This window comes from Zonotrichia leucophrys, unplaced genomic scaffold (genome assembly GCF_028769735.1).
Source record: "Zonotrichia leucophrys gambelii isolate GWCS_2022_RI unplaced genomic scaffold, RI_Zleu_2.0 Scaffold_583_31522, whole genome shotgun sequence".
NCBI lineage: Eukaryota > Metazoa > Chordata > Aves > Passeriformes > Passerellidae > Zonotrichia > Zonotrichia leucophrys.
In genome coordinates, this window is record NW_026992788.1 from 1 (window position 1) to 26,336 (window position 26,336).

The following is a 26,336-nucleotide window of genomic DNA, read 5'->3' on the forward strand; positions in this document are numbered from 1 at the left end:
AAACCCCTCAAAAACCCCTCCAAACCCCCCTAAAAAAACCCCCAAAATTCCCCAAAAAACCCACCCCCAAATCCACAAAATAAACCCCAAAATTATCCACAAAATCCCACAAAAACCCTGCAAAACCCCCAAATGATCCCCCCAAAAATCCCCCAATAATCACCCAAAACTCCTCAAAAAAATCCCCCCAAAATTCCCAAAAAAATACCCCCAAATCCACAAAATAAACCCCAAAATTATCCCCAAAATCCCACAAAAATCCTGCAAAGCCCCCAAAGAATCCCCCCAAAAATCACCCAATAATCACCTAAAACCCCTCAAAAATCCCTCCAAACCCCCCTAAAAAAAACCCCAAAATTCCCAAAAAAAACCACCCCCAAATCCACAAAATAAACCCCAAAATTATCCCAAAATCCCACAAAAACCCTGCAAAACCCCCAAATGATCCCCCCCAAAATCCCTCTCAAAAATCCCCAAAAATCCCCCAATAATCACCCAAAACCCCTCAAAAATCCCTCCAAACCCCCCTAAAAAAACCCAAAATTCCCCAAAAAACCACCCCCCAAATCCACAAAATAAACCCCAAAATTATCCCCAAAATCCCCCTCAAAAATCCCCCAAAATTCCCAAAAAAATACCCCCCAAATCCACAAAATAAACACCAAAATTATCCACAAAAACCCTGCAAAACCCCCTCAAAGATCCAGCTAAAATCCCCCCAAAAATTTCCCCAAAAACCCCAAAAAACCCCAAAATCCCCCTGAAAAACTCAAAATCCTCCTGGGGACCCCCAAATCCCCCCAAATTCCTCCCATGGGGTCCCTTCATCACCAGGCTGGGGAGGATTTTGGGGGGAATTCGGGGTTTTTTGGGGTCTCTGGAATGGGGAAAACGCTCAGGATCCCCCCAAAACCCTCAGGGGGACCCCAAAATCCCCCAGGGATCCCCAAAATCCCCCAAAATCCCCCCAAAATCCCCCAAAATCCCCCCAAATCTCACCGTCCGTCCCCGTCCCCGTCGAGCTCCGTGAAGGTTTCGGCCGCTTTGGCCTCGTCCTGAGCGGCTGCTGCTGCTGCTCTCTGCTCTGGGGGGGAAATTTGGGGATTTTGGGGGGTTTGGGGACCCCAAAATTCATCCTGAGACCCCCAAAATTCATCCTGAGACCCCCAAAATTCATCCTGGCAGCTTCAGTTGTTCCAGGAACCCCAAAATGTCTCCTGATTTATTCTTGCATTCCCCCTCCCCCGGTGCCCGTTTGGACTCTTCCATTGCTCCCCAAACTCCCCCCGGTGCCCGTTTGGACTCTTCCGTTGCTCCCCAAATCCCCCCGGTGCCCGTTTGGACTCTTCCATTGCTCCCCAAACCCCCCGGTGCCCGTTTGGACTCTTCCGTTGCTCCCCAAACCCCCCCAGTGCCCGTTTGGACTCTTCCATTGATCCCCAATCCCCCCAGTGCCCGTTTGGACTCTTCCGTTGCTCCCCAAATCCCCCAGTGCCCGTTTGGACTCTTCCATTGCTCCCCAAACCCCCCCGGTGCCCGTTTGGACTCTTCCATTGCTCCCCAATCCCCCCAAAAAAACCAAAAAAAACCAAAAAGCCCCAAAGTCCCTCCAGAACCCCCTCAGGACCCCCAGAAAAACCCCCAGAACCCCCTCAAATTCCCCCAAATCCCCCCCCAAATCCCCCCATCTTCTTATCCTCCCCCGTCCCTGCCCATTTGGATCCTTCCATTGCTCCCCAAACCCCCAAAAAAACCACCAAAAACCCCAAAAAAAGCCCCCAAAACCCCCCCAAAAATCGACCAAAAAACCCCCAGAAAACCCCAAATAAAGCCCAAAAAAAAGCCCCAAAAAAATCGACAAAAAACTCCAGAAAAACCAAAAAAAAGTCTACAAAAACCCTCCAAAAAAGCCCAAAACACCCCAAAAAAAACCCTAAAAAACACCAGAAAACCCCAAATAAAGCCCCAAAAAACGCCCAAAAAAAGCCCAAAAAACCCAAAAAAAATCCCCCAAAAAAACCCCAAAGCCCAAAAAAAACCCAAAAAAACAACATAAAACCCCAAAAAAACAAAAAAAATCGACAAAAACCCTCCAAAAAAGCTCAAAGCACCCCAAAAAAACCCCTAAAAAACACCAGAAAACCCCAAATAAAGCCCAAAAAAAAGCCCCAAAAAAATCGACAAAACCCCCCAAAAAAGCCCAAAACACCCCAAAAAAAAAACCTAAAAACCACCAAAAAACCTCAAATAAAGCCCAAAAAACCTCAAAAAATGCCCAAAAAAAGCCTAAAAATCCCCTAAAAAATCCCAAAAAAACCCTCAAAATCCCAAGAAAAGCCTCAAAGATCCCAAAAATAAAAAAAACCCCGAAAACCCCCACCCCCCCCAAATTCCCCCTCACCACCCATTTGGATTGCTCCCCCAAGCCCTAAAAAAGACCAAAAAATCCTCCAAAAAAAACCCAAAAAAACTCAAAAACCGTCCAAAAAAAGCCCAAAAATCCCCAAAAAATCCCAAATAAAACCCCAAAACTCCAAGACACCCCAAGAACCCCAAAATCCCCCCAATCCCCCCCGTACCCCCCCATTTCCTGCGGTGCTCCCCCCGGGCCGCCTGCTCGGGTCCCTCCGCCGCCTCCTTGGCCGCCCTGAGCGTCCCCACGCGCTGCTCCAGCTCCCGCCGGGCCTCCTGCAGCGCCTCCAGCCGGGCCTGGGGGCACGAAAATATCCTGAAATTATCCTGAAATTATCCTGAAATTGTCCTGAAATTATTGTGAAATTATCCTGAAATTATCCTGGAAACTGCCCCCAAAAACTCCTCCTGCAGCGCCTCCAGCCGGGCCTGGGGGCAGAAAATATCCTGAAATTATCCTGAAAATATCCCCAAATTATCCTGGAATTATCCTGAAATTATCCCAGAAACTGCCCCCAAAAACTCCTCCTGCAGCGCCTCCAGCCGGGCCTGGGGGGCACGAAAATATCCTGAAATTGTCCTGAAATTATCCCCAAATTATCCTGAAATTATCCTAAAATTATCCTGAAATTATCCCCAAATTATCCTGAAATTATCCCAGAAACTGCCCCCAAAAACTCCTCCTGCAGCGCCTCCAGCCGGGCCTGGGGGCAAGAAAATGGCACAAAAATGTCCTGAAATTGTCCTGAAATTATCCCAAAGTTAGCCCCAAATTTTCCTGAAATTATCCCGGAAACTGCCCCCAAAAACTCCTCCTGCAGCGCCTCCAGCCGGGCCTGGGGGCACAGAAATATCCTGAAATTGTCCTGAAATTATCCTGAAATTGTCCTGAAAATATCCCCAAATTATCCTGAAATTATCCTGAAATTATCTCCGAAACTGCCCCCAAAAACTCCTCCTGCAGCGCCTCCAGCCGGGCCTGGGGGCACAGAAATATCCTGAAATTATCCTGAAATTATCCTGAAATTATCCTGAAATTATCCTGAAATTATCCCCAAATTATCCTGAAATTATCCTGAAAATATCCCCAAATTATCCTGAAATTATCCTGAAATTATCCTGAAATTATCCTGAAATTATCTCAAAATCATCCCGACATTATCCTGAAAATATCTCAAAGTTATCCTGAAATTACCCCTGAATTATCCCAAAATTATCCCCAGATAATCCCAAAATTATCCCCAAATTATCCCAAAATTATCCCAAAATTATCCCCAAATTATCCTTAAATTATCCTAAAATTATCCTGCAATTATTCTAAAATTATCCTGGATTGATCCCAAAATTTTCCCAAAATTACTCTGCAATTATTCTAAAATTATCCTGGAATTTCCCCAGAATTATCCCAAAATTTCCCCAAATTATCCTGAAATTAACTTGAAATTATCCCAAACTTTTCCCAAAATTAACCCAAATTTTCCCCAAAATTATCCTGAAATTAACCCCAAATTATCTCAGAATTATCCCCAAATCATCTTTAAATTATCATCAAATTACCCTGAAATTACCCCAAAATTTTCCCCAAATTATCCTGAAATTATCCCAAAATTATCCTGAAATAATCCCCAAACTACCCCAAAGTTATACAAAAATTATACTGAAATTATCTTGAAATTATCCCCAAATTATCCTGAAATTATCCCAAAATTACCCCAGAATTATCCCAAATTATCCCCAAATCATCTTTAAATTATCATAAAATTATCCTCCAATTATCCCCAAATTACCCTGAAATTATTCTCCCCAAATGATCCTGAAATTACCCCAGAATTACCCCAAAATTCTCCTGGAATTATTCCAAAATTTCCCTAAAATTCCCCCAATTTTCCCTTAAAATTCCCCCAAATTTCCCCTAAAATTCCCCCAAAATTCCCTTAAAATTCCCCCAAATTTCGCCTAAAATTTCCCTAAAATTCCCCTAAAATTCCCCCAAATTTCCCTTAAAATTCCCCCAAATTCCACCCAAAATTACCCCAAAATTCCCTTAAAATTCCCCCAAATTTCCCTAAAATTCCCCAAAATTCCCCCCAAAATTACCCCAAATTTCCCTAAAATTCCCCCCAAAATTCCCCAAATTTTGCCTAAAATTCCCCCAAAATTCTCTCAAAATGACCCCAAATTTCCCTTAAAATTCCCCCAAATTTTGCCTAAAATTCCCCCAAAATTCTCTCAAATATGACCCCAAATTTCCCTTAAAATTCCCCCAAAATCCACCCCAAATTCCCCCAAATTTCCCTTAAAATTCCCCCAAAATTCCCCCAAATTTCCCCTAAAATTCCCCCAAATTTCGCCTAAAATTTCCCTAAAATTCCCCTAAAATTCCCCCAAAAATCCCCTAAAATTCCCCCAAAATTCCCTTAAAATTCCCCAAAATTCTCCCAAAATTCCCCCAAAATTCCCTCAAAATGACCCCAATTTTCCCTTAAAATTCCCCCAAATTTTGCCTAAAATTTCCGTAAAATTCCCTTAAAATTCCCCTCAAATTCCACCCAAAATTCCCCCCAAATTCTCTCAAAATGACCCAAATTTCCCTGAAAATTCCCTCAAATTTTACCCAAAATTCCCCCAAATTTCCCTTAAAATTCCCCCAAATTCCACCCAAAATTCCCCCAAATTCCACCAAATTTCCCACAAATTTCCCTTAAAATTCCCCCAATTTTTCCCCAAAATTACCCCAAATCCTAAATTCCCCCAAATTTCCCTTAAAATTCCCCCAAATTTCGCCTAAAATCTCCCTAAAATTCCTCTAAAATTGCCCCAAAATTCTCCCAAAATGACCCCAATTTTCCCTTAAATTTCCCCCAAATTTCCCTTAAAATTCCCCCAAAATTTTCCTTAAATTTCCCCAAAATTCCCCACACAAAATTCCCTTAAAATTCCCCAATTCCTAAAATTCCCCCAAATTTCCCTTAAAAATTCCCCAAAAATTCCCCCAAATTTTCCCTAAATTCCCCCAATTATTCCCTTAAAATTCCCCAAAATTCCCCCAATTTTCCCTTAAAATTCCCCCAAATTTCCCCTAAAATTTTCCCCAAAATTCCCCCAAATTCCCAAATTTCCCAAAATTCCCGAATTCCCAGAATTCCCATTTTCCCGCACCTGTTTTTGGCGTTTTCCCTCGGCCGCCTCCTGCACCAGGGAAAAACCAGAATAAATCAGTATAAACCAGTAAAAACCAGTAAAAACCTGTATGGACCAGTATAGACCAGCCGCTCCTCGCGCTCCTTACGGCCTTCTCCTGGAAAACCAGTATAAACCAGTATAAACCAGTATGACCAGTATGGACCAGTATAAACAAGGAAAAACCAGAAACAATCATGAAAAACCAGTATGGACCAGTATAAACCAGTATAAACCAGCCACTCCTCACGCTCCTTACGGCCCTTTTCCTAGGGAAAACCAGTATAACCAGTAGACCAGTATAAACCAGTATGGACCAGTATAAAGAAAAACCAGAAAATCCATGAAAAACCAGTATAAACCAGTATGACCGTATGACCAGCTGCTCCTCCGCTCCTTATGGCCCTTTTCCTAGGAAAACATATAAACCAGTATGGACCAGTATAAACCACGCTACTCCACTTTACGGCTTTCCCTAGGGTAAAACCAGTATAAAACCAGGATAATAAACCAGTAAAGGACCATATAAACCAGTAAAACCAGCCGCTCCTCCGCTCCTTACGGCCCCTTTCCCTGGAAAATACCGGTAAAACCAGTAAAAACCAGTATGGACCAGTATAAACCAGTATAAACCAGCCACTCCTTGCGCTCCTTACGGCCCTTTCCCTGGAAACATACCAGTAAAAACCAGTATAAACCAGTATGGACCAGTATGGACCAGTATGGACCAGTATAAACCAGCCGCTCCTCGCGCTCCTTACGGCCCTTTTCCCTGGAAAACCAGTATAAACCAGTATAAACCAGTATGGACCAGTATGGACCAGTATAAACGAGGAAAAACCAGGAAAAATCCATGAAAAACCAGTAAAAACCAGTATAAACCAGTATAAACCAGTATAAAACCAGTATGGACCAGTATAATCAGCCGCTCCTCGCGCTCCTTACGGCCCTTTTCCTCTGAAAATACCAGTATGGACAGTAAAAACCAGTATAACGTATGGACCAGTATAGACCATATAATCGAGAAAACAGGAAAAATCATGAAAAACCAGGAAAAATCCATGAAAAACCAGTATAAACCAGTATAAACCAGTATAAACCAGTAAACCACCCCTCCTCCCACTCCTTACGGCCTTTTCCCTAGGAAAAACCAGTATAATCAGTTAAACCAGTATAAACCAGTATAAACCAGTATGGACCAGTATAGACCAGCCGCTCCTCCCGCTCCTTACGGCCCTTTTCTCTAGGGAAAACCAGTATAAACCAGTATAAACCAGTATAGACCAGCCGCTCCTCCCGCTCCTTACGGCCCCTTTCCCTAGGGAAAACCAGTATGGACCAGTATAAACCAGTATGGACCAGTATGGACCAGTATAAACCAGTATGGACCAGTATAAATGAGGAAAAACCAGGAAAAATCCATGAAAAACCAGTAAAAACCAGTATAAACCAGCCGCTCCTCCCGCTCCTTACGGCCTTTTTCCCTAGGGAAAACCAGTATGGACCAGTATAAACCAGTATGGACCAGTATGGACCAGTATGGACCAGTATAAACGAGGAAAAACCAGGAAAAATCCATGAAAAACCAGTATAAACCAGTATAAACCAGCCGCTCCTCGCGCTCCTTACGGCCCTTTTCCCTAGGGAAAACCAGTATAAACCAGTATAAACCAGTATAAACCAGTATGGACCAGTATAAACCAGCCGCTCCTCCCGCTCCTTACGGCCCTTCTCCCTAGGGAAAACCAGTAAAAACCAGTATGGACCAGTATGGACCAGTATGGACCAGTATAAACAAGGAAAAACCACGAAAAATCCATGAAAAACCAGTATAAACCAGTATGGACCAGTATAAACCAGCCGCTCCTCGCGCTCCTTACGGCCCTTTTCTCTGAAAAACCAGTACAAACCAGTACAAACCAGTATGGGACCAGTATGGGACCAGTATAAACCATTATGGACCAGAATAAACCAGTAGTGAACAGTATGGACCAGTACAAACCAGTACAAACCAGTATCCCCAGTACCTGCAGGTGCTCTCACAGCCATTCCCAGTACAGACCAGTACAAACCAGTATAACCAGTACAAACCAGTATCCCCAGTTTCCCCAGTCTCCCCAGTACCTGCAGGTGTTCTCACAGCCATTCCCAGTACAGACCAGTACAAACCAGTACAAACCAGTACCTGCAGGTGCTCTCACAGCCATTCCCAGTACAGACCAGTACAAACCAGTAAAAACCAGTACAAACCAGTACAAACCAGTACAAACCAGTACAAACCAGTACAAACCAGTACAAACCAGTACAAACCAGTACAAACCAGTACAAACCAGTACAAACCAGTCTCCCCAGTACCTGCAGGTGTTCTCACAGCCATTCCCAGTACAAACCAGTACAGACCAGTACAAACCAGTCTCCCCAGTCTCCCCAGTACCTGCAGGTGCTCTCACAGCCATTCCCAGTACAGACCAGTACAAACCAGTATAACCAGTACAGACCAGTCTCAGTACCTGCAGGTGTTCTCACAGCCGGCCCCGCTCCCCCACTCGTCGGTGCCATCGCAGCAATCTGGGGGGGACGGGGTTAAAATCCCCCCAAAATCACAAAAAATCCCCAAAATCCCCCCAAAATCATCCCCAAACTCCCCCAGGACCCCCCAAAATCCCCCCAAAAATCACCAGGACCCCCCAAAACCCCCTCAGGGCCCCCCAAACCCCCCCAAAATACCCCAAATCTTCCCCAAGACCCCCCCAAAAATCCTTTCAGGACCCTTCAAGCCCCCCAGGACCCCCCAAAATCCCCCCCAGGACCCCTCAAATCCACCCCAAAACATCCCCAAATCTCCTCCAGGACCCCCCAAAATCCCCCCCAGGACCCCCCAAATACCCCCAAAACTCCCAAGACCCCCTCAGGACTCCCCAAAACCCCCTCAGGACCCCCCCAAACACCCCAAATCTTCCCCAAGACCCCCCCAAACCCCCCCAGGACCCCCTGAAATCCCTTCAGGACCCCCTGAAACCTCCCCAGACCCCTCCAAATCCCGTCTAAAATCCCCCCAGGACCCCCCAAACCCTCTCAGGACCCCCCCAAACGCCCCCAGGACCCCCCAAAATCCTCCCCAGGACCCCTCAAATCCACCCCAAACCCCCTCAGGACACCCCCAAACCCCCCCAGGACCCCCCAAATCCCCCCGGGACCTCCTCAAATCCCCCTCAAAACTCCCCCCAAAAACCCCCCCAGGACCCCCCAAAACTGCCCCAAATCCCCCCCAGGACCCCTCAAATCCACCCCAAAGCCCCCGGGACCCCCCAAACCCCCCCAGGACCCCCCCAAAACCCCCCAGGACCCCCCAAAACCCCTCAGGACCCCCCAAAACCTCCCCAAAATCCCCTCCAAGACCCCCAAAATGCCCCCAAACCCACCCAGGACCCCCTCAAAACTCGCCCCAAACCCTCTCAGACCCCCCCAAATCCCCCTCAGGACCCCCCAAAATCCCCCCAGGACCCCTCAAATCCCCCCCAGGACCCCCCAAAGCCCCCAGACCCCCCAAGACCCCCCAGACCCACCGCAGACCCCGTCGTTGACGTGGGCCGTGGAGATGCGCAGTGCCCAAACCCCCCAAATCCCCCCAAAATACCCCAAATCTTCCCCAAACCCCCCCAAACCCCCTCAGGACCCCCTAACCCCCCCAGGACCCCCCAAAATGCCCCAAATCTTCCCCAGGACCCCCTGAAATCCCTTCAGGACCCCTCAAATCACCCCCAAAACCCCCCAAAACCCCCTCAGGACCCCCCAAAACCTCCCCAGACCCCTCCAAATCCCCTCTAAAATCCCCCCCAGGACCCCCCAAAATCCCCCCCAGGACCCCTCAAATCCACCCCAAATCCACCCCAAACCCCCTCAGGACCCCCCAAATCCCCCTCAGGACCCCCAAAACCCCTCCAGGACCCCCCAAATCCCCCCAGGACCCCCCAAGCCCCCAGACCCACCGCAGACCCCGTCATTGACGTGGGCAGCAGGGATGTGCAGTGCCCAAACCCCCCCAAATCCCCCCCAGGACCCCCCAAAATGTCCCAAACCCCTTCAGTGACCCCCCAAACCCCCCAGGACCCCCTCAGATCCCCCCCAGGACCCCCCAAACGCCCCCAGGACACCCCAAAGCCCCCAGACCCACCACAGACTCTGTCATTGACGTGGGCCACAGGGATGCGCAGTGCCCAAAGCCCCCCAAATCCCCCCCAAATCCCCCCCAAAATACCCCAAATCCTCCCCAAACCCCCTCAGGACCCCCCCAAACCCCCTCAGGACCCCCCAAACCCCCCCAGGCCCCCCCAAAGCCCCCAGACCCACCGCAGACCCCGTCATTGACGTGCGCCGCGGGGATGCTGCGGGGTCGGTGCCCGGCGTTGGCGCAGTGGAAGCGCCCGTTGGGGCAGGCCGGGGTCCCTGCGGGGATTTTGGGGGGGTCTCAGGGGGTCCCCAAGGTCTGGGGGGGTCTGGGGGGGCACCCAGAGAGACCTCAGGGACCCCTCCCCAAAATTTGGGGAGTTGGGAAGGCCCTGGGTGGATTTTGAGGGGTCCTGAAAGGGACATGGGGGAAATGAGGGCATTTTGGGGGTCCCAGGTGATATTGGGGACCCTAAAAGTGAGGAGGGGGCTCTGAGGGGGGGGATTCTGGAGGTTTGGGGGTCCCTGGGGGGATTTTGGGGGGTCCTGAGTGGATTTTGGGGGGTCCCAGAGGGATTTTGGGGGGTCCTGAGGGGATTTTGGGGGAATTTTGGGGGGTCCTGGGGAACATTGGGATCCCTAAATATGAGGAGGGGGCTCTAATGGGGGAGATTTTGGAGCTTTGGGGGTCCCTGGGGGGATTTTGGGGGGTCTCAGGGGGTCCCCAAGGTCGGGGGGGGTCTGGGGGGCACCCAGAGAGACCTCAGGGACCCCTCCCCAAAATTTGGGGGGTGGGAAGGTTCCAGAAGGGCCCTGGGGGGAGAAATTGGGGGGTCCTGAGGGGATTTGGGGGAATTTGGGGGTCCCTGGGGGGATTTTGGGGGTCCTGAGGGGATTTTGGGGGGGTCTTAGGGGGTCCCCAAGGTCTGGGGGGGTCTGGGGGGGCACCCAGAGAGACCTCGGGGACCCCTCCCCAAAATTTGGGGGGTCGGGAAGGTCCTGGGTGGATTTTGGGGGGTCCTGAAAGGGATATGGGGGGAATTCTGGGGAGATTTTGGGGGGTCCTGAAGGGATTTTGGGGGGATTTTGGGGGGTCTTAGGGGGTCCCTTCAGTCTGGGGGGGCTCCCAGAGGGGATTCGGGGACCCCTCCCCAAAATTTGGGGGGGCGGGAAGGTTCCAGAAGGGCCCTGGAGACCCAAAAGTGAGGAGGGGGCTTGAATAGGGAGGGAGTTTGGAAATTCTGGGGCAATTTTGGGGCTTTTGGGGCCATTTTGGGCCAATTTTGGGGTTTTTGGGGTGATTTTTGGGGTTCCCTGTGAATTTTTTGGGGCAGTTTTGGGGTTTTTGGGGTTCCCATTACCCGGGGGGTTTTTAGGGGTGCCGAGTTCATTTTTGGGGTGATTTTGGGGTTTTTTGGGGCAGTTTTGGGGCAGTTTTTGGGGCAGTTTTGGGGTGGGTTTTGGGGTTTTTGGGGCCATTTTGGGGCAGTTTTTGGGGTGGATTTTGGGGCAGTTTTGGGGTTTTTGGGGTTCCCATTACCCCGGGAGGTTTTTGGGGGTGCTGAGTCCATTTTTGGGGCGATTTTGGGGCAGTTTTGAGGCATTTTTGGGGTGGATTTTGGCGGTTTTGGGGCCATTTTTGGGGCGGTTTTTGGGGTCATTTTGAGGCAGTTTTGGGGTGGATTTTGGGGTTTTTGGGGTTCCCATTACCCCGGGGGGTTTTTGGGGGTGCTGAGTTCATTTTTGGGGTGATTTTGGGGTTTTTGGGCACCCACCGGGCTCCTCAGACCCATCCTGGCAGTCCCAGTTCTGGGGCAATTTTGGGTTTTTTTGTGGCAGTTTTTGGGGTGAATTTTGGGGTTTTTGGGGCATTTTTGGGGTTTTTGGGGTTCCCATTACCCCGGGGGGTTTTTGGGGGTGCGGAGTCCATTTTTGGGGCGGTTTTGGGGTTTTTGGGGCCATTTTGGGGCAGTTTTGGGGTGGTTTTGAGGCAGTTTTGGGGTGGATTTTGAGGTTTTTGGGGCGGTTTTTGGGGTGGATTTTGGGGTTTTTGGGGTTCCCATTACCCCGGGGGTTTTTGGGGGTGCCAAGTCCATTTTTGGGGTGGATTTTGGTGTTTATGGGGCCATTTTTGGGGGGGGTTTGGGCCATTTTTGGGGTTTTGGGGCAGTTTTGGGGTTTTTGGGGTTCCCATTGCCCCGGGGGGTTTTTGGGGGTGCCCAGTTCATTTTTGGGGCAATTTTGGGGTTCCCTGTGAGGTTTTTGGGACAGATTTTGGGGCAGTTTTGAGGCAGTTTTGGGGTGGATTTTGAGGTTTTTGGGGCCATTTTTGGGGCGGTTTTTGGGGCAGTTTTGGGGTTTTTGGGGTTCCCATTACCCGGGGGGTTTTTGGGGGTGCCGAGTCCATTTTTGGGGTGATTTTGGGGTTTTTGGGGACCCACCGGGCTCCTCAGACCCATCCTTGCAATCACAGTTCTGGGGGTATTTTGGGGTTTTTTGTGGCAGTTTTTGGGGTGAATTTTGGGGTTTTTGGGGTGGATTTTGGGGTTTTTGGGGCCATTTTGGGGCAGTTTTTGGGGTGGTTTTGAGGCAGTTTTGGGGTTCCCTGTGGGTTTTTGGGGCAGTTCTGGGATGGATTTTGGGGTTCCCTGTGAGGTTTTTGGGGCAGTTTTGGGGTTTTTGGGGTTCCCACGGCCCCAGGGGGTTTTTGGGGGTGCCGAGTCCATTTTTGGGGTGATTTTGGGGTTTTTGGGGACCCACCAGGCTCGTCAGACCTGACCTGGCAATCACAGTTCTGGGGCAATTTTGGGTTTTTTTGTGGCAGTTTTTGGGGCAGTTTTTGGGGTGGTTTCGGGGCACTTTTGGGGTTTTTGGGGTTCCCATTACCCCGGGGGGGTTTGGGGGTGCCGAGTCCATTTTTGGGGCAGTTTTGGGGTTATTGGGGCCATTTTGGGGTGGTTTTTGGGGCCGTTTTTGGGGCACTTTTGGGGTTTTTGGGGTTCCCACTGGCCCGGGGGGTTTTGGGGGTGCTGAGTCCATTTTTGGGGTGGATTTTGGGTATTTTTGGGGCTGTTTTTGGGGTGGTTTTGGGGCAGTTTTGGGGTGGATTTTGGCGTTTTTGGGGCCATTTTTGGGGCGTTTTTTGGGGCAGTTTTGGGGTTTTTGGGTTCCCATTGCCCCGGAAGGTTTTTGGGGGTCCCGAGCCCATTTTTGGGGTGATTTTGGGGTTTTTGGGCACCCACCGGGCTCGTCAGACCCATCCCTGCAGTCCCAGTTCTGAGGCAATTTTGGGGCCATTTTGGGGCAGTTTTGGGGTTTTTGGGGTTCCCATTGCCCCGGGGGGTTTTTGGGGGTGCCGAGTCCATTTTTGGGGTGATTTTTGGGTTTTTGGGGTGATTTTGGGGTTTTTGGGGACCCACCAGGCTCGTCAGACCCATCCCTGCAAACACAGTTCTGGGGCAATTTTGGGGTTCCCTGTGGGGTTTTTGGGGCAGTTTTGGGGTTTTTGGGGTTCCCATTGCCCCGGGGGTTTTTGGGGGTGCCGAGTCCAGTTTTGGGGTGATTTTGGTGTTTTTGGGGCCATTTTTGGGGTGGTTTTTGGGGTGGTTTTGAGGCAGTTTTGGGGTGGATTTTGGCGTTTTTGGGGCCATTTTTGGGGTGGTTTTTGGGGCAGTTTTTGGGGTGAATTTTGGGGTTTTTGGGGTTCCCATTACCCTGATGGGGTTTTTGGGGGTGCTGAGTTCATTTTTGGGGTGATTTTTGGGGTTTTGGGGACCCACCGGGCTCCTCAGACCCATCCCTGCAATCACAGTTCTGGGGTGGATTTTGGGGTTTTTGGGGCCGTTTTTGGGGTGGATTTTGGGGTTCCCTGTGGGGTTTTTGGGGCAGTTTTGGGATTTTTGGGGTCCCCATTACCCCAGGGGGTTTTTGGGGTGCCGAGCCCATTTTTGGGGCAATTTTGGGGCCATTTTGGGGCAGTTTTTGGGGTGGTTTTGAGGCAGTTTTGGGGTGGATTTTGGGTTTTTTGGGGTGGATTTTGGCATTTTTGGGGCAGTTTTGGGGTTTTTGGGGTTCCCATTACCCCAGGGGTTTTTGGGGGTGCCGAGTCCATTTTTGGGGTGATTTTTGGGGTTTTTGGGCACCCACCGGGCTCGTCAGAGCCGTCCTTGCAGTCACAGTTCTGGGGGATTTTGGGTTTTTTTGTGGCAGTTTTTGGGGTTCCCTGTGGGGTTTTTGGGGCAGTTTTGGGGTTTTTGGGGTTCCCATTGCCCCGGGGGGTTTTGGGGGTGCCGAGTCCATTTTTGGGGCAGTTTTGGGGTTTTTGGGGCCATTTTCGGGTAGTTTTTGGGGTGGTTTTGAGGCAGTTTTGGGGTGGATTTTGGCGTTTTTGGGGCCATTTTTGGGGTGGTTTTTGGGGTGGTTTTTGGGGTGATTTTGGGGTTTTTGGGGTTCCCATTGCCCGGGGGGTTTTTGGGGGTGCCGAGTCCATTTTTGGGGTGATTTTTGGGGTTTTTGGGCACCCACCGGGCTCCTCAGACCCATCCTTGCAATCACAGTTCTGGGGGATTTTGGGTTTTTTTTGTGGCAGTTTTTGGGGTGGTTTTGGGGCAGTTTTGGGGTTCCTGTGGGGTTTTTGGGGCAGTTTTGGGATTTTTGGGGTCCCCATTACCCCAGGGGGTTTTTGGGGGTGCCGAGCCCATTTTTGGGGCAATTTTGGGGCCATTTTTGGGCAGTTTTTGGGGTGGTTTTGAGGCAGTTTTAGGGTGGATTTTGGCGTTTTTGGGGCAGTTTTGGGGTTTTTGGGGTTCCCATTACCCCGGGGGGTTTTTGGGGGTGCCGAGTCCATTTTTGGGGTGATTTTTGGGGTTTTTGGGCACCCACCAGGCTCGTCAGACCCATCCTTGCAATCACAGTTTGGGGGCCATTTTGGGGTGTTTTTTGGGGCAATTTTGGGGTTCCCTGTGGGGTTTTTGGGGCAGTTTTGGGGTTTTTGGGGTTCCCACAGCCCCGGGGGGTTTTTGGGGGTGCCGAGTCCATTTTTGGGGTGATTTTGGGTTTTTTGTGGCAGTTTTTGGGGTGGTTTTGAGGCAGTTTTGGGGTGGATTTTGGGGTTTTTGGGGTTCCCATTGCCCCGGGGGGTTTTTGGGGGTGCCGAGTCCATTTTTGGGGTGATTTTGGGGTTTTTGGGCACCCACCGGGCTCGTCAGAGCCGTCCTTGCAGTCACAATAATCGTCATTGACCCAGCTGAAGGCGACGGAGCCGGAGCCGTCCAGGCAGCGGAACGGAACCGAGGGGTCGTAGAACGGCAGCTCTGGGGGAAATTCGGGAAAATTTGGGGAATTTTGGGCAAATTTGGGGAATTTTGGGGATTTAGGGTTTGGGTGGATTTCAGGGGATTTTGGGGGAGATTTGGGATTTAGGGGAGAATTTGAGGGAGTTTTGGTGGGGAAATTGGGGAATTTTGAGCGGGATTTGGTGGAATTTTGGGAAATTTTAGGGGGAAATTTGGGGAAAATTGGGGATTGGGGGGATTTGGGGGAAATTTGGGGATTTTGGGGGGATTTCAGGGGGATTTGGGGAAATCTGGGAGGAGTTTGGGGATTTAGGGGGAGATTTGGGGGAGTTTTGGTGGGGAAATTGGGGGGATTTGAGCGGGATTTGGGGGGAAATTTGGGGATTTTGGGGGGATTTGGAGGGAATTTTGGGTTGGTTTGAGGAGATTTGGGGATTTGAAGGGATTTAGGGGAATTTTGGGGAAATTTGGGGATTTCTGGGGAAATTTGAGGGGTTTGGGGGGATTTCAGGGGATTTTGGGGGGAGTTTGGGGATCTCAGGGGAGATTTGGGGAGTTTTGGTGGGAAATTGGGAATTTGAGCGGGATTTGGGGGAAATTTGGGGATTTTGGGGTGGATTTGGGGAGATTTAGGGACAATTTTGGGTTGGTTTGAGGAGATTTGGGGATTTTGGGGCGGAAATTTGGGGAAAATTGGGGATTTGGGGGATCTGAGGGAAATTTGGGGATTTGGGGGAAATTTGGGGATTTTGGGTGGATTTGGGGATTTTGGGGAGATTTAGGGGGAACTTTGGGTTGGTTTGAGGAGATTTTGGGATTTTAGGGGGAAATTTGGGGAAAATTGGGGATTGGGGGGATTTGGGGGAAATTTGGGGATTTGGGAAGATTTGAAAGGCATTTGAGGAAGATCTGGAGAAAGTTTTGGGAGATTTGAGGGTTTTTTTGGGCGGAATTTCAGGGAATTTTGGGGTTTTTTTGGGTTGAGGGTTATTTTGGGTGAATTTTTGGGGATTTTGGGGTCACTCACAGCTCAGGGGTTGGGGCACCATCACCTGGGGGTCCCAGGTGGGATTTGGGTGAATTTGGGGTTTTTTGGGTGAATTTTGGGGATTTTTTTTTTTGCTTTTGGGGGGATTTCAGGGAATTTTGGGGTTTTTTGGTTGAGGGTTATTTTGGGGTGAAGTCTGGGGATTTTGGGGTGATTTTGGGGTTTTTGGGTGAATTTTGGGGATTTTTTTCTGTTTTTTGGGGGATTTCGGGAATTTTGGGGTCTTTTTGGGTTGAGGGTGATTTTGGGTGAATTTTGGGGTTTTTGGGGTGAATTTGGGGTTTTTTGGGTGAATTTTGGGGGTTTTTTTGGGGGGATTTCAGAGAATTTTGGGGTTCTTTGGGTGAATTTTGCGGATTTTTTGAGGGTTTTTTTTGGGGGGAATTCAGGAAATTTTGGGGTTTTTTTGGGTTGAGGATTATTTTGGGGTGAATTTGGGGTTTTTTGGTGAATTTTGGGGATTTTTTGGAGGGTTTTTTTGGGGAATTTCAGGGAATTTTGGGTTAGGGTTATTTTGGGGTGAATTTTTGGGGTTTTTTGGGTGAATTTGGGTTTTTTTGGGTGAATTTTGGGGCATTTTTTGGGGTTTTTTTGGGGGGGATTTCAGAGAACTTGGGGGTTTTTTGGGTTGAGGTGATTTTGGGGTGAATTTGGGGTTTTTTGGGTGAATTTTGGGGTTTTTTTGGGGTGAATTTTGGGGATTTTTTGGGGGTTTTTTTGGGGGGATTTCAGGGAATTTGGGGGTTTTTTGGGTTGAGGGTTATTTTGGGGTGAATTTGGGGTTTTTGGGGTGAATTTGGGGTTTTTTGGGTGAAATTTGGGGTTTTTTGGGTGAATTTTGGGGATTTTTTTGGGGGTTTTTTGGGGGGATTTCAGGGAATTTTGGGGTTTTTTTGGGTTCAGGGTGATTTTGGGGTGAATTCTGGGGTTTCTGGGGTCACTCACGGCTCAGTGGTTGGAGCACCATCACCTGGGGGTCCCAGGTGGGATTTGGGGTTTTTTGGGGGAATTTTGGGGGTTTTTTTTGGGTTTTTTTGGGGGAATTTCAGAGAATTTTGGGGTTTTTTGGGTTGAGGGTGATTTTGGGGTGAATTTTGGGGATTTTGGGGTCACTCACAGCTCAGGGATTGGGGCACCATCACCTGGGGGTCCCAGGTGGGATTTGGGGTTTTTTGGGGTGAATTTTGGGGCATTTTTTGGGGGTTTTTGGGGGGGATTTCAGAGAATTTTGGGGTTTTTTGGTTGAGGGTTATTTTGGGGTGAAGTCTGGGGATTTTGGGGTGAATTTGGGGTTTTTTGGGTGAATTTTGGGGCATTTTTTGGGGTTTTTTTGGGGGATTTCAGGAATTTGGGGGTTTTTTGGGTGAGGGTTATTTTGGGTGAATTTGGGGTTTTTGGGGTGAATTTGGGGTTTTTGGGGTGAATTTGGGGTTTTTGGGGTGAATTTTGGGGTTTTTGGGGGGATTTTGGGGGATTTTTTTGGGGTTTTTTGGGGGGATTTCAGGGAATTTTGGGTTTTTTGGGTTGAGGGTTATTTTGGGGTGAATTCTGGGGATTTTGGGGTCACTCACGGCTCAGGGATTGGGGCACCATCACCTGGGGGATCCCAGGTGGGATTTGGGGTGAATTTGGGGTTTTTTGGGTGAATTTTGGGGCATTTTTGGGGGTTTTTTTGGGGGGGGATTTCAGGGAATTTTGGGGTTTTTTGGGTGAATTTTGGGGATTTTTTTTTCGGTTTTTTGGGGGAAATTCAGGGAATTTTGGGTTTTTTGGGTTGAGGGTTATTTGGGGGTGAATTTGGGGTTTTTGGGGTGAATTTTGGGGATTTTTTGGGGGTTTTTTGGGGGGATTTCAGAGAATTTTGGGGTTTTTTGGGTTGAGGGTGATTTTGGGGTGAATTTTGGGGATTTTGGGGTCACTCACGGCTCAGGGCCACCCCCCGGGGTCGCGGCACCGTCACCTCGGGGGTCCCGCCCAGGGCCAGGGGCAGCAGCAGCACCAGGGGCAGCATGGCGGGGAAACTGAGGCACGGAGCAGCAATCAGCCCCAAATCCCGATAAATTCACCCCAAATCAGCCCCAAATCCCCCCAAAAAAATCCCTCAAATCCACCCCAAAATCCCACAAATCCCCCCAAAACAGCCCCAAAAAATCCCCTTAAATCCATCCCAAAACAGCCACAAATTCCCTTAAATCCACCCGAAAATCTCCCAAAACAGCCCCAAAAAATCCCCTTAAATTCACCCCAAATCAGCCCCAAATCCCAAAATTCACCCCAAAAATCAAAAAAATCCCCCCAAAACAGCCCCAAATCCCTTAAATTCACCCCAAATCACCCAAAATTCCCCCAAATCCACCAAAATCTCCCCAAAACAGCCCCAAAAAATCCCCTTAAATCCACCCCAAATCAGCCCCAAATCCCGATAAATTCACCCCAAAATCCCAAAAACCCCCAAAACAGCCCCAAAAAATTCCATTAAATCCATCCAAACAGCCCAAAATCCCTTAAATCCACCCAAAATCCCCAAAACAGCCCCAAAAAATCCCCTTAAATTCACCCAAATCACCCCAAATCCCTCAAATTCACCCAAAAATCCCACAAATCCCCCAAACAGCCCCAAAAATTCCCTTAAATCACCCCAAAATTCCAAAACAGCCCCAAAAAAAATTCCCATTCAAATCCCAAATCCCCAAATCCAACCCCACATTCCCTTAATCCCCAAATTCACCCCAAATCCCCTCAAATCCATCCCAAAATCCCTCAAATTCACCTTAAATTCACAAAAAATCCCTCAAATCCACCCCAAAACAGCCCCAAAAAATTCCCTTAAATCCACCCCAAAATCTCCCAAATCAGCCCCAAATCCCCTTAAAATTCACCCCAAAACAGCCCAAAATCCCTCAAATTCACAAAAGAATCCCTCAAATCCCCCCCAAATCAGCCCCAAATCCCAATAAATTCACCCCAAAACAGCCCCAAAAAATTCCCTTAAATCCACCCCAAACCAACCCCACATTCCCTTAAAATTCACCCCAAATCCATCACAAAATCCCTCAAATTCACCTTAAATTCACAAAAAAATCCCTCAAATCCCCCCAAAATCAGCCCCAAATTCCCTTAAACCCACCCAAATCTCCTTAAATTCACCCCAAACTCCCTCAAATCCCCCAAATCAGCCCCAAATCCCCTTAAATTCACCCCAAAATCCCCACAAATCCCCCAAAACAGCCCCAAAAAATTCCCTTAAATCCATCCCAAATCAGCCCCACATTCCCTTAAAATCCACCCCAAAACCCCTCAAATCCAACTCAAAACCCCAAAAAACCACCTCAAAATCCATCAAATCCCCATAAATTCCATTAAACTCACCCCAAAATCCCCCAAATCCCCTTAAATCCAACTCAAACCCCCCCAGATTCACCTAAATTACCCCAAATCCCCTCAAATTCCCCCCAAACCCCTCAAATCCCCTTCAATTACCCCAAATCCCTCAAATCCACCCCAAATTCCATTAAATTCATCCCAAACCCCACAAATCCGACCAAAACCCCTCAAATCCTCGCAAATTCACCCCAAAATCGTCAGGATCCCCCAAAAATGCCCTTTAACCCTCAAAAATCCCCAATGCCCTCAAAAATCCCCTTTAGCCCCCCCAAAATCCCTTTTAAACCCCCTCAAATTCTCCTTTAAACCCCCAAAATCCCCTTTAAACCCCCCAAAACCCCTCAGATCCCCTCCCAGACCGCTCAGAAAACCCCCAAATCCCCTCAAAAGTTCCCAAAAATCGCAAAAATTCCCCAAAATCTCCCCCAGCCCCCCCCAGTACCGCTCCGGCCTCACTCGCGCGCCTCAGCCCCCACAGGCCGGAACCGGAAGTGGCACCGGGCGGAACTTCCGGTCCTTCCAAGGCCGCCGCCATTTTGAGCGCGGCGTTTGCTGTCTTGTGGGCGCCGCCATTTTGGGTGCGGCGGCTCAGCCAATCAGCGCCTGAGCGTCCCGTTGTCATAGCGACGGGGGGGCGGGGCCAAGGCGCGGATGCTGCTGGGGGCACGTGCGGGAATTTGGGGGGTCCTGGGGGAGAATTTGGGGCGAAATTGGGGAAATTTGGGGGTCCTGAGGGGATTTGGGGTGAAATTGGGGAATTTTGGGTGAAATTTGGGGAATTTGAGGGGTCCTGAGAAGATTTAGGGTAAAATTTTGGGGATTTGGGGGTTATGGGAGAGATTTGGGGTAAAATTTGAGAAATTTGGGGGTCCTGAGGGGATTTGGGGCAAAATTGGCGAAATTTGGGGATCCTGGAGGAAGCTTTGGGGGGTCCTGAGGGGTTTTGGGGTGAAATTTGAAGGATTTGAGGGGATTTGGGGGATTTGATGTGAAATTTGGCAGATTTCAGGGTCCTGAGGGAATTTTGGGGGGATTTGTGATGAAATTTGGGGGGGGGGGTTTGAGGGCCGTTGTGGCAAAATTTGGGGGATTTGGGGAAGATTTTGGGGGTCCTGGGAAGGAAATTTGGGAGATTTGGGGTGAAATTTGGGGGGAATTTTGGGAGGAATTCGGGAAATTTGGGGGTTCTGGGTGGGATTTTTGGGGGTCCTGGGAATGAAATTTGGGGGATTTGGGGTGAAATTTGGGGGAATTTTGGGAGGAATTTGGGAAATTTGGGGGTTCTGGGGGGATTTTTGGGGGGTCCCGGGGGGGTAAATTTGGGGTGGGATTTGGGGTTCCTGGGGGGGATTTGGGGTTTTCCAGGCATAAATAAATTTCGGGGTGAAATTTGGGGATTTTGGGTCAATCCAAGGGTCCCCTCTGTGCCCCCCCAGCTCCGGGACCCCCAAATGGCGAACAGAGACCCTGGTACGGGGGGGGGGGCGGGGAATTGGGGGGATTTTGGGGGGTCCTGGGGGGATTTTGGGGTTATTTTGGGTTAATTTGGGTTTATTTGGGTTTATTTTGGGGGTTTTGGGGTTATTTTGGGGTTATTTTGGGTTATTTTATTTTGGGTTTATTTTGGGTTATTTAGGCATATTTTGGGTTTGTTTTGGGTTCCCTGCAGTTATTTGGGGTTATTTGGGGTTTTTCGGGTTTTTTTGGGGGGTCCTGGGGGGATTTTGGGATTATTTTGGGTTATTTTTGGTTATTTTGGGTAATGTTGATGTCCCTGTGGTTATTTTGGGGTTCCTGAGGTTATTTTGGGGTTCATTTGGATTTATTTTTGGATTCTCTGCACTTGCTAGGGGTTATTTTGGGGTTATTTTGGGTTTATTTGGGTTTATTTTGGGGGTTTTGGGGTTATTTTGGGGTTACTTTGCGTTATTTGGGGTCCTTGTGGTTATTTTGGGGATTTCAGGGGTAATTTTGGGGTTATTTTGGGTTTATTTGGGTTTATTTGGGGTTTATTTGGGGTTATATTGGGTTCCCTGTGGTTATTTCGGGTTATTTTGGGTTACGTTTGTCTATTTTGGACTATTTTGGGTTATTTTTGTTATTTTTTGTTATTTTGGGGGTCTCTGACCCCGTTTTCCCCCCTCCCCAGGCCGGGCCCAGCCCCAGAACGGCCCCGGGACCCCCCGGGACCCCCGGCAGGACCAGGTGGGGCTGACCCCCCCCGTGACCTCTGACCCCTGACCTCCCATGACCCCTGACCCCACTGTGACACTTCCATGACCTCCTCGTGACCTCTGGTGTCCCCGTGACCCTTACATGACCCCTCTGTGACCCCCCAATGACCCCTGACCCCCCCCCCAAATTTGGGCATTGGGGACCCCCTTGACCCCTCTGTGACCCCTGACCCCACCGTGACCCCTGACCCCCAATGACCCCTGAGCCTCATTGACACCCAATGACCCTTAACCCCCAAATGACCCCTGGCCCCATCGTGACCCCCTGTGACCCCTGACCCCACCATGACCCATGACCCCTGACCCCCAATGACCTCTGACCCCCCCAAACTGGGAATTTGGGACCCCAATGATCCCTGACCTCCCATGACCCCATTGGCCCCCTTTAACCCTTGACCCCCTTGTGACCTTTCTATGACCCTTGACCCACTGGTGACCCCGCGGTGACCCCTGACCTCCCCCAGGTGTGGGGGCTCCGGGGGTCCCTGGGGCGGCTGCGGCTGCGCGGGGAGGAGGCGCAGAGAGTGCAGAGAGTGTACCTGGGAGTGAGGGAGAGCCTGCAGGTGAGGAGACACACCTGGGACAGGTGAGACACACCTGGGGCAGGTAACACACACCTGAGACACACCTGGGACAGGTGAGAGACACCTGGGTACACCTGGGATACACCTGGGGCAGGTAACACACACCTGGGTACACCTGGGCACACCTGGGCACACCTGGGACAGGTCACGCACACCTGGGGAGGAGGCGCAGAGAGTGCAGAGAGTGCACCTGGGAGTGAGGGAGAGCCTGCAGGTGAGGCACACCTGGGTACACCTGAGATACACCTGGGCACACCTGGGAGGGTAAAACACACCTGGGCACACCTGGGACAGGTCACGCACACCTGGGGTACACCTGAGATACACCTGAGATACATCTGGGACAGGTAACAGACACCTGGGATACACCTGAGATAGATAACACACACCTGGGATAGATAACACACACCTGAGACACACCTGGGACAGGTCACACACACCTGGGATAGATAACACACACCTGAGTACACCTGGGTACACCTGGGACAGGTAACACACACCTGGGGAGGAGGCGCAGAGAGTGCAGAGAGTGTACCTGGGAGTGAGGGAGAGCCTGCAGGTGAGGAGACACCTGGGACAGGTGAGAGACAGGTAACACACACCTGGGTACACCTGGGACAGATAACACACACCTGGGATAGATAACGCACACCTGAGATACACCTGGGATAGATAACACACACCTGGGTACACCTGGGATGGATAACACACACCTGTGATAGATAACACACACCTGGGTACACCTGGGTACACCTGTGACACACCTGGGTACACCTGTGACACACCTGGGTACACCTGAGCACACCTGGGCACAGCTGGGTACACCTGGGTACACCTGAGATACACGCAGAGAGTGCAGAGAGTGTACCTGGGAGTGAGGGAGAGCCTGCAGGTGAGACACACCTGGGTACACCTGAGACACACCTGAGACACCTGAGAGACACCTGAGATAGATAACACACACCTGGGATAGATAACACACACCTGAGATACACCTGGGTACACCTGGGCACACCTGGGGCAGGTAACACACACCTGGGTACACCTGGGATAGATAACACACATCTGGGATAGATAACACACACCTGGGATAGATAACACACACCTGGGACACACCTGGGCACACCTGGGACAGGTCACACACACCTGGGGAGGAGGCGCAGAGAGTGCAGAGAGTGTACCTGGGAGTGAGGGAGAGCCTGCAGGTGAGGAGACACACCTGGGTACACCTGGGACACACCTGGGTACACCTGGGATGGATAACACACACCTGGGACACACCTGGGACAGGTCACGCACACCTGGGGTACACCTGAGATACACCTGAGATACATCTGGGACAGGTAACAGACACCTGGGATACACCTGAGTACACCTGGGTACACCTGGGACAGGTAACACACACCTGGGATACACCTGGGATAGATAACACACACCTGGGACAGGTGAGAGACACCTGAGATATGCCTGACATAGATAACACACACCTGGGATAGATAACACACACCTGGGATACACCTGGGGCAGGTAACACACACCTGGGGAGGAGGCGCAGAGAGTGCAGAGAGTGTACCTGGGAGTGAGGGAGAGCCTGCAGGTGAGACACACCTGGGACAGGTGAGAGACAGGTAACACACACCTGGGCACACGTGGGTACACCTGAGACAGATAACACACACCTGAGATACACCTGGGCACACCTGGGACAGGTAACACACACCTGGGAGGAGGCGCAGAGAGTGCAGGGAGTGTACCTGGGAGTGAGGGAGAGCCTGCAGGTGAGACACACCTGAGTACACCTGGGTACACCTGGGACAGGTGAGAGACACCTGGGTACACCTGGGATACACCTGGGTACACCTGGAACACACCTGGGATAGATAACACACACCTGAGATACACCTGGGTACACCTGGGACAGGTAACACACACCTGGGGAGGAGGCGCAGAGAGTGCAGAGAGTGCACCTGGGAGTGAGGGAGATCCTGCAGGTGAGACACACCTGGGACAGGTGAGAGACACCTGGGTACACCTGGGTACACCTGGGTACACCTGGGTACACCTGAGATACACCTGGGATAGATAACACACACCTGAGATAGATAACATATACCTGGGATAGATAACACACACCTGAGTACACCTGGGTACACCTGGGATAGGTAACACACACCTGAGATACACCTGGGGCAGGTGAGAGACACCTGTGATACACCTGGGGCAGGTAACACACACCTGGGATACACCTGGGATAGATAACACACCTGGGATAGATAACACACACCTGGGATACACCTGGGACAGGTAGCGCACACCTGGGGAGTCACACACACACCTGGACACACCTGGACAGGTAATGACACACCTGTCCCTCACCTGTCCCTCACCTGTCCCTGTCTCTGTCCCTCACCTGTCCCTCACCTGTCCCACCTGGGGGTCTCACCGGGGGGGTCTCACCTGTCCGGTCTCACCTGTCTAACCTGGAGTGTCTCACCTGTGGGGGCTTAGGGACACACCTGGATGGGCAATGACACACCTGGGGTCTCACCTGTCCCTCCCCTGTCCCTCCCCTGTCCCTCACCTGTCCCTCCCCTGTCTCTCACCTGTCACTCACCTGTCCCGGTCCCTCCCCCGCAGGTGGAGGCGGGGCTGTCCCGGGCCCTGCTGGGCGGGGCGGAGGCGGAGCTGCTGCGCATGCGCGGGAGGCTGCGGCGGCTGCGGAGCCGCGGGGGGCGGGGCCCGATGAGGGGCGGGGCCACGCAGGTACCGGGGGCGGGGCTGGGCTCGGGGCGGGGCTGGATAGGGGGAGGGGCTGGACTGGATTAGGGGGGGGCTCTGGGGGGGTCGCTGAATTGAGGGTGGGTCTGGATTGGGGGGGTCCTGGATTGTGGAGCTCCCTGTGGGGCTGGGGGCTCTGTGGGGTCCCTGGATTTGGGGGGGGTCCTGGATGGGAGGGGCTCTGTGGGGTTGGGGGGTCCCTGAGGGGTCCCAGGACTGGGGGGGGGGGGGCTCTGGGTCTGGGGGTCCCCTGTGGGTCCGGGAGGGTCCCCATGGACTGGGGGGTCCCCATGGATTGGGGGGGGAGGGGGCTCTCCTATAGATTGGGGGGTCCTGGACTGGGGGGTCCCCATGGATTGGGGGCTCTGGGTCTGGGGGTCCCCTTGTGGGTCTGGGGGTTCCCCCTGTGGGTCCAGGTGGTCTCCTGTGGATTGGGGGGGCTCCCCTCTGTGTCCAGACCCACCCGGTTTGGATTTGGGGGGGGGGTCTCCTGTGGGTCCGAGGGGGTCTCTGTGGGTCAGGGGGGTCCCCATGGATTGGGGGTCCCTGTGGGTTTGGGGGGGGGGTCCCCATGGATTATTGGGGGGGTCCCCATGGATGTGGGGGTGGTCTCTGTGGGTCTGGGGGGGGTCCTGGATTGGGGGTCCCTGTGGGTTTGGGGGTTCCCCATGGATTTGGGGGGGGTCTCCTATGGGTCTGGGGTCTCCCTGTGGGTCTGGGGGGTCCCCATGGATTATTGGGGGGGTCTCTGTGGGTCGGGGGGGGGGTCCTGGATTGGGGTTCCCTGTGGGGTCCCCATGGATTTGGGGGAGGGTCTCTATGGGTCTGGGGTCTCCCTGTGGGTCTGGCAGAGTCCCCATGGATTGGGGAGGGTCCTCAAGGAATTGGGGGGGGGTCTCTATGGGTCAGGGGGGGGTTCATGGATTGGGGGTCCCTGTGGGTTGGGGGGGGGGGTCCCCATGTATTGGGGGGGGGTCCCCTCTGTGTCCAGACCCCCCCCCCATTTTCCCCTCCCCAGATTCGGGGGTCCCGGCGCGCGGGGGGGGCGTGGCCGAGAGAGCGACGGGAGCCGGTACGGGGGGGGGGATTTGGGGGGGTTTAAGGGGTCCTGGGGGGATTTGGGGGGATTTGGGGGTCCTGGGGGGGTTTGGAGGTGTTGGGGGGGGGTCCCGGGGAGATTTGGGGGGATTTGAGGGGTTTGAGGGGATTTAGCGGGAATTTGGGGGGGGTTGGGGGGAGTTTGGGGTTTGGGGGG

At 51.3% G+C, this 26,336-nt stretch overlaps 1 protein-coding gene and 1 long non-coding RNA gene across 2 annotated transcripts; both read right to left on the reverse strand.

Moving 5' to 3' along the window:
* Positions 1–998: 998 nt before the first annotated feature.
* LOC135441846 (uncharacterized) lies at positions 999–5,612 on the reverse strand. Its single transcript, XR_010438571.1, has 3 exons — positions 5,572–5,612; positions 2,580–2,709; positions 999–1,084 (listed from the first exon to the last, which is right to left on the reverse strand). It is a non-coding gene; the product is annotated as an uncharacterized LOC135441846 (long non-coding RNA).
* Positions 5,613–6,150: 538 nt separating this feature from the next.
* Positions 6,151–19,997, reverse strand: PRKCSH (PRKCSH beta subunit of glucosidase II). Its single transcript, XM_064701403.1, has 7 exons — positions 19,928–19,997; positions 18,025–18,122; positions 14,955–15,071; positions 9,943–10,038; positions 8,103–8,160; positions 7,222–7,327; positions 6,151–6,165 (listed from the first exon to the last, which is right to left on the reverse strand). Exons 2-7 carry the CDS (start codon positions 18,110–18,112, stop codon positions 6,151–6,153), a joined length of 480 nt encoding a protein of 159 aa, XP_064557473.1. The 5' UTR covers positions 18,113–18,122; positions 19,928–19,997.
* Between the last annotated feature and the right edge of the window lie 6,339 nt (positions 19,998–26,336).

Bases quoted from the DNA above. Each gene is read 5' to 3' on its own strand.
- PRKCSH (XM_064701403.1), bottom strand. From the start codon at position 18,112: ATGCTGCCCCTGGTGCTGCTGCTGCCCCTGGCCCTGGGCGGGACCCCC. The intron at 10,039-14,954 runs GTGGGTGCCCAA...AAATCCCCGCAG, and splicing joins GGACGGCTCTGACGAGCCCG to GGACCCCGGCCTGCCCCAAC. The intron at 8,161-9,942 runs GTGGGTCTGGGG...CGTCCCCCCCAG, and splicing joins CGTCAATGACGGGGTCTGCG to ATTGCTGCGATGGCACCGAC.